This window comes from Polistes canadensis, unplaced genomic scaffold, assembly GCF_001313835.1.
Source record: "Polistes canadensis isolate GaletaPanama2010 unplaced genomic scaffold, ASM131383v1 scaffold_102, whole genome shotgun sequence".
Taxonomy (NCBI): Eukaryota; Metazoa; Arthropoda; class Insecta; order Hymenoptera; family Vespidae; genus Polistes; species Polistes canadensis.
In genome coordinates this window covers 307399-315073 of record NW_014569649.1, presented here as the reverse complement: position 1 = coordinate 315073, position 7675 = coordinate 307399, and the positions used below count along the sequence as shown (strand labels likewise).

Below are 7675 nucleotides of genomic sequence, written 5' to 3'. Positions count from 1 at the left end.
GTTTCTTCTTGCACTTTAAACTAAAGAAGATGCACTTTCACACAAGGGTGGATGAGTGGAAAAGAAAGACAAAAAGATAGATAGAGAGAGAGAGAGAGAGAGATGTCACGAGGACACGCACGCAAAAGGAAAGCCCTGGGGGTGGCTGATGCGCGGGCGCGGCTTTGCGGGTCAGAGTGCGCCGGGTATATAACCGAGCGGATGCCGTCGTCCTTTAGTCTCGCGTTTATCGTCGTCGCGTCAATGTCGATATCGTCACTGTCGTCGTCGTCGTCGTCGTCGTCATCGTCTTCGTCGTCATCGTTGTTACGATTCGCGCGATTTTACTTAACGTACGACATACGACGATGACAAAAATGCGCGGGTTTTTTATCAATCGGGTTGTTTTGTGACGTTCGATAAGAGTGGATTAAACAAAAATTTTCCCATGAAAAAAAAAAATAATCTTTCCTTTATCTTTCTTAATATATAATATAACACAAGCTTCTATATATTTTTATAAATCTATTATCATTTATGCGTCAGTATTGAAACATTTAATAACAATTGGATTGTATTGGATTTCTAATATCGGTGGAAATAATGACCATGCACGATCTATTTAATTATATTAATATTAATAATAATAATAATAATAATAATAATAATAATTAGTGATTTCATTGATATCAGAGTTGGTCGTAATCACGTTGTAAAAGAAGATAGGTGCCCGTGTTAATTTGTGAAGCGTATTTTCTGTGTGTATTTAACTTCGAATAGTAGGTCAAAGGCTATCGTGGATGGAAGAGCGACGAGGATCGATCAGAGATATCGATCATCGATCTATTTCGAAGTGCAAACTACGTTACGATATCATCACGATATCAAGGCATTCTTATTTTCTTTTCGGTTCAAATACGTGATCGCTTTTTTAAAGTGAAGAGTAGAAGAAGACTCGGTGGAGGTGCCTCGAGCAGTGTTCCAGGATCAAAAAGGGTCCATTCGAGAGGAGATGCTATCCTCGTCGATAAGCGGAACCGGAAAAGTTATTGCGATACTCCACTAGAAATTCGATTCGTTCGGCGATGCAAGGGTGGTGAAAGGGTGAGACAAGGAAAAGGAGGGGGGTTGGTGGAAAGGGGTGGGGAACTTCGGGAACGCGAGAGTAGCCGAGGAGAGATAAAAATAAAATAAAAGAAAGAACGAACGAAGAAAGAGAAGAGGGAGGAAAGAAATAATACAACGAAGGAAACGAGGAAAAAGGAACAGAAAGGTGAGAGAGTTGGAGAATGGCAAGGAGAATAAGAAATTCTTAGAATTGTGTGTTTCAATGTAGATACGAAAGAAAAAAAAGATTTACGTGGATAGAAAAATTTGTGACCAACGGAAGATTTAATCATTTATAACGTTCATTCTCATTTATCATATAATAATTCAGAAAGTTGACACGAATGTTCGTGAAAATCTGTGGAATGAGATTAGTGTAATTGAGAAGGGAGAGTCGTGTTAGCTAAAGTTCTGCTTTAAATTTCTCCCTTGAAGTGGACATCAGAGAATGGTTGAATTGGTATCTACGAGTTAGTGGTGGATAGAATTGAAATTAAAACGACGTCATTGTGCGAGGTGAACGATTCCATTTCGGTCTATTCGAATCCTTGGAATCTTCCAACCGAATCGATTCTAGCGTATTTCTGTAAGGTGCTTTAGGAAAATTCGCAGCTGATGCTATTTGGATTAAAGCGATCGAATAACAAGTATCCAATTGAAGGAGAGAACAATGAATCGATCCTAATAGTCGATCGGGCAAAGAGAAAAGGGATCAAAGAAGCATTGCATTTATTGCGGTGCTTGCCTATCGAAAGCACGCGAGTGCTGCGATCGATTCGGTCATTGCTTTTCGATTGGAAAGCATCCGCGAATCGGACTCGTATGGGGGAGATCGTAAAGACAAAAAGTCAAACGATATTCTTTCGTTTTAACAAATTGCTATGATGAAATTCTGGCTAACTAGATTCCTGAAATAACTGTTTGTTGTGGATACTATACGATGTAAAAGGTAAGGTGGGGGTATGATTTAGGGATATGCAATCGTGGACATCGGTTTGGTTGTTAAATAATGAACTTTTGTAATCGTTTATCGAACTTGTTTAAAAAAACGAACGTTGCCGTCGGCGATGTATTATTGAATGGGGAAAAAAGTGTTGAAGTATTTTTCGCGCGACAAACAACAAAGGGCTAACGAATGAGCTCGACGTCGTCGTTAAGAAAGCATTGTCTTCGCGATGATGAGATGTCCGATGAGAAGAGTTCGCGAGAGAATATTGACGACGAGGATCATGATAACAGCCAAGACCTTTACATAATTTCATTGAAATTCGTGGAAGATATTAAATAGAAAGATGTATGAAATTTTCTGTTACTGATACCGGACCAATTGGTGATATCGGGCCTAATGAGATCCATCGTTTTAGCGAGTCACGCGAAAGAAGGAGCGTGCTTGTCAAATTCGACGATCGCGAGTTGGATCGTTTGGGCGGTCCGGTGAAGTTATGAGGCGGCGTAACAACGGCTTTACAGCTGGCGGCAATAATGTCGCTTTTTGCTGCCAGAACGCGAGAAAATCTGGAAATCGTTCTTTCACCGGTGGTAGTTGCAACGAATCGGAGGGCAACGAACCATTGGAATGGTGCATCTATGCGGCCGTTACCCTTGTCGCAATCGGTTGTTATCTGAACGCTCTTGGTGGGGATTTTGTGCACGATGATATCCCAGCTGTTGTGAGGAACAAGGATGTGATTGCCCAAACACCCATCGTTAACGTTCTAAAGGACGATTTTTGGGGTACACCGATGCAGGATGTCAATAGCCACAAGAGTTATCGTCCACTTACTACTCTTACATTTCGGTGAGTCAACTTTTTTCTAATTGTTTCTATAACTCTTTCCGATATTTTACACCATCTATAAGAAAAGATCACACTTCGATAGTATATTGAATAGAACTTGAACGAGAATGACATCGCGATATATCGGTTGTTAAGCAATAAATATCTAATGTTTCTTCGTGTCGCGACACAAAGGGCAAGTGTTCGCAAGTTCCGTATTTCTTTCTTATCGAAAAATCGAAGGACCCTTATGGATTCGGTTAGCGAACCGAGAGTTATTTGAGATCAGATGTTATAGAGAATAACGCGAGCGTGTGTCGTCGTGTGATTCGATAACGAAAAAGACAACTTTGGCAGTGAACTCTGTTATGGTAAGAAAGTAAAATCTTTAACGAAGGATTAGGTGGTGAATCGGTAGAACATGTTTCAACGATTCAAATTGTATGCATGTACTATCCTTTCGCTTTCTCTCTCTCTCTCTCTCTTTCCCTATTTCATTCTATCCGCCAACTCATACCACTTCCGATTTGATGCATGGATACCAGTTTGCCACTCCACGTGCAATACTGCATATTGGCTGGTATTGGACGATCCATCACGCCACAAGACACCGGCACATCGCTCATCCGCCTTAACGCTCCAGATGCTCTTGCCAACTTCGTGGTGTAGTGCAAGAAGGAGAAGGGAGGAGGGGTCTTGCTAGAGCAGCACTACTCACCTACTTGCTCGTACATACATACATACATACGTATATACATACATAGTTACATACGTTACCTAGCCATGAGAAGGGAAAGGAATATAACTACCTAAGAAGAGTGGGGTCCTCCGTTTTGCACACTACCGGAACTGTAACGTATCTATAATAGTTCACGTCGAAGTACGCAAAAAGAAGGAAAAAGAATCTTCACTGGGTATGGCGAGTCACGTTTATCTCCGTACCTACTACGAGATATTAACGATTCGGATGGCGCCACGTTGAAGTAGTTTACGTAAGCACCTCGTAACCTTCGTCACGTCTTAATCCTTACGTCGACGCGTCGTGTTCGTTCAAAGCAAACGATGAGCCTATCCTCTTGAAACGAGGATCAAATCACAATCTGTCTGTTGTTTTTTTTTAATCATTGTTGAAAGCATTCTCTCTCTCTCTCTCTCTCTTTTTTTTCTTCTTTACTTTTTATTCGATCTTATTGTGTTATTTTATATTACAACAGTAACTTTTTCTAGACGTACTCGTGCTTCTTACAAATCATAGTTTATTTCTTGTACTTTATTTTACAAGTTCTGCCAATTAATAATGAATAATAAAATAAAAATATGAAACGATTTTTTTCCGAATTCTCTTATCGACTTTATTATTACATTGTACTCGTATCATGGATAATGGTCAATTGAATGGGTTTTCACACGCAAGAAAAAATTGCCAAGTTTTATTCAGGAAATGCAGTTTGATGTCTCTTTAACGAGGCAAAAGTAATCTTTCTTATTTACAAGAAGAAAAATATTGCCAATTGTGGAATTAGGTATATTTCGTTTTCGTCGTGATTCTATCGACCTTTTTTTTTCTCGGCTCTCACACCCAACGCCTTTTTTTTTGCCAATAGTAATCGTAAAAATTGTTTCGGTTGGTGGCCATTAGCCTTTGAGAAAAATTTTCAACCTTTTTCTATTTCTCAACCGTACACATTTTCATTCTCCATCTCTGTTGCTGGTGATTATCTCTTCTTTCTCTTTCTCTTTCTACATACCTACTTCTTTATTGCCACGAAACTCGGACAGTGCTCACGTTAGTTCGCTTTGAAGGCTCAAGTGCCCGAATGAAACTGCGTGGTCGACCCCAAAAGTACGGGGTTGCATTCGTGCCAGTTGACCCAGTGCCTTCCGCATCATTCTAAACTTTTCGCTGGATTTCCGGCTACTTTAACAAACTACGTATACCTAATACTTTATTTTTACGCGTCCAGCAAATAGGTATGACAACGTATCTCTGATCTCTACCACTAAAATCATTTTTATCAACCTTTTGTTTCTTCTTTTCCATTATAATCTTTCAATGTCACGTTTACTCATTTTGCCCAAGGTTTTAATTCCTGCGATTAGTTTCAAGATTTCCATTATCGTTACCTGTTGTTTTAGCTGAATCGAGGATTAAAGGACTAAAGGATAGAGTCTGGAATAAAAGCTGTTTCAATGCCAGCTAATTAGTAATTAGATAGCATTATTGGAAAAGTAGAAAATTACCAAATGTCTTTTATTTTTTTTTTTATTTTTATAAGTTCCCTCTCGCTTATGCTAAAAAAGAAACCTATTCGCAATGGTAATTGTACGCTATTAGGTCAACTCAGATCGCTACTCTAAAAGAATTAATTTTTATACAAAAATCGTATGGATTTTATTTGTCGAAAGAAAATTCGATTTATTGTTACACATTTTGCTCTACATTTGTATTATTATTTTTAACTTTGTACCTTTACGAATTAAAATTACTTTTGATATTCGATACTCTTTTAATTCATTTATTCGAATAAAATTGGTAGTGTTTCTATCTTTTTCTTTTTTTCCATTTTTATTATAATTCAAATTGCATTAAATATCGACGGAAGTGTATTCAGAGATATTAAATATTTATTGAAAACGATTAGTATATATATATGCTCGTTGCTTTGTTCGTTTGTTTAACAAATATGCAATAAACGAGTTGAAAGAAATTTGTTTGTGAGAGAAACATTATTTAAAAAATATTAAAAGTATCATCATTATTTATTTAGGAATTATTATAATATTTATTCTACCTCTTAAGAATAATTACAATATTTATGCGTCGTGAGAAAAGTTCTATGCGAGATATTGTACTTATATATGTTTTGCTTGTTTCGTTCATTCTTCTCCATGTTTTTCCTTCGAAATAAAACAAATATGCAGTTGGAGAGATTTTCTTTAGCGAAAGGATAGTTGTAATAAATGGAAAACAACTTTACAAATATATTTACGTAAATATATTCACTTAATACATAATGGAATATAAAATGATTTAACAAGCGAAATATTATTTCCAAGCGTTAATATTTTTATTATAATAAAAAACCGTAATGTATCAACGTAACAAAATATTTTAATTAGTCACAATTGAAAAAAGACGAATATATTTCACAAAATAATATTAACAGTTGAAACTAACAAAATCATAATTAACATGAAAGTTATAAAAAACAAAATGATGAAACACTATAAATTATTTAAATATTAAAATTCATAGTTTGCGAATAAAGGAAAAAATAAATTTTATCTAAGATCTTTTTCGTTCGTTTTTATTGTCATTGAACATTTAAATGTTTACTATCTGTATTTTCGAACAATCGAATAATATATTTATAAACAGAACAGACACGTATAGATAATTTTGATTGTTCAGTCAATTACTAGATATTTTTCCAATAATATTTATTCGTGTGCACGGGCAAATATATATGCGAGAAAGGAAATATAAAAGAAAAACGGATCGGAAAATGGAGGTTAGTTTCATATAGTCTTTGTAGTTTCATGATAATGTTTGTTATAATCGTGCTTGCAGGTAAGATTCTTTTTCACTCCCACGAGTGATCAATTCCCGTTTCAACGATCCATCATCGAAGATGCCTAGTTTTGTTACGTATCGTTAACGAACTAGCTTTATACTTTCGACGACGATAACATTCCCTGTTACTTTATCATTTCCACCATTCTGTCTCTTTTGTTCTTGTTTTGAAAAAAAAAGAAAAAAAAAGAAAAAAAACCCAAAAAGTAAAAGAAAAAGAATGAAAGGGAGAAGAAAAATAGAAGAAAAGAAAGAAACTTTACAAAGAAGAACGTTTCGACTTTAGCGAGAGTATAGCATGTACTGTTGAGACGCTGAGTAGTTGAAAACTCTTGGTATCCTTTTTTATTTTTTCTTCCCCCGTCTAGAATGCACACATCGCAACCAAGAAATCTCAGCTTCGCTTCAGGACGTTAACAATGGAGGAAGCGGTTGCTTCGACACCTCTTTCTTTCCCTCTCTCTCTCTCTTTCTCTCTCTTCTACACAGACACATATTCTTTTCTTCGTTGTACCTTCCGCTTGAGTCACTTTCAACGAGCAGAGATCGCGGTTGTAGGGAACGATGTTGTAGCAGGTACGTTCGTGATCATCGTACCGACGAGAGACTCGAAGACTGCTAGCCGAAGGAAGTTGTAGTCGTCGAGCTGTTCGTCTAGATGCTACTTGCTGACGTTGGTAGTGATCGTAGTGGTGTTAGCTGTTGGTAGAAGAAGAAGAAGAAGAAGAAGAAGAAGAAGAAGGAGGGTGAGTCGGGCAAGGCTAAATTCAGGAAAACGCGGAGGCAAAGACGTCCCTACTTCTCGTCGTTCTCGTCGTCGAGTGCAGCAACAGCAGCTTTATCTCGTTATCGTTGGTAGAGGCCGAAGCAAACAGAAACGTAACGAGTCGGAGCTTTGCTATGGTGGTTTTCTCCTCTACCGTGTATACGACTACGAGAGATAGAGAGAGAGAGAGAGAGAAAGAAGAGTGTTAGTGGTGCAGGATAGAAAGCAACAAGATAGAAAGAAAGAGAAAGGGAGTAAAGGGAAAGTAAAGGGAAACGAGAAAAAGAGAAAAGTAGAGAGACAGGAAGGTAGAAAGGGGATAGTCGATGCGATCTCTGAGAAAGCTGAAAGGGTCGTTGTGCCCCATCAAAGTCCTGCAGCTTTCCAATACACCTCTAGCAGAGTTCATCGAAAGTTGGTTCGAAAAGAAGGCAGGGAAGAGAGCGATTACCTGAATTGGACTTTCAGACGA

The 7675-nt window shown here is 37.5% G+C and overlaps 1 protein-coding gene across 1 annotated transcript in view; it reads left to right on the top strand.

Annotated features, from left to right (window-relative positions):
* The first annotated feature begins 211 nt into the window (after window positions 1–211).
* The window catches only part of LOC106787489 (transmembrane and TPR repeat-containing protein 1-like), a 152205-nt gene continuing 144741 nt past the window's right edge, over window positions 212–7675 (top strand). Inside the window, exon 1 of the mRNA XM_014749870.1 lies at window positions 212–2884. Within this exon, the coding sequence (XP_014605356.1) occupies window positions 2529–2884 (356 nt within the window). The 5' untranslated portion in view covers window positions 212–2528. The remainder of the gene's footprint in view (window positions 2885–7675) is intronic.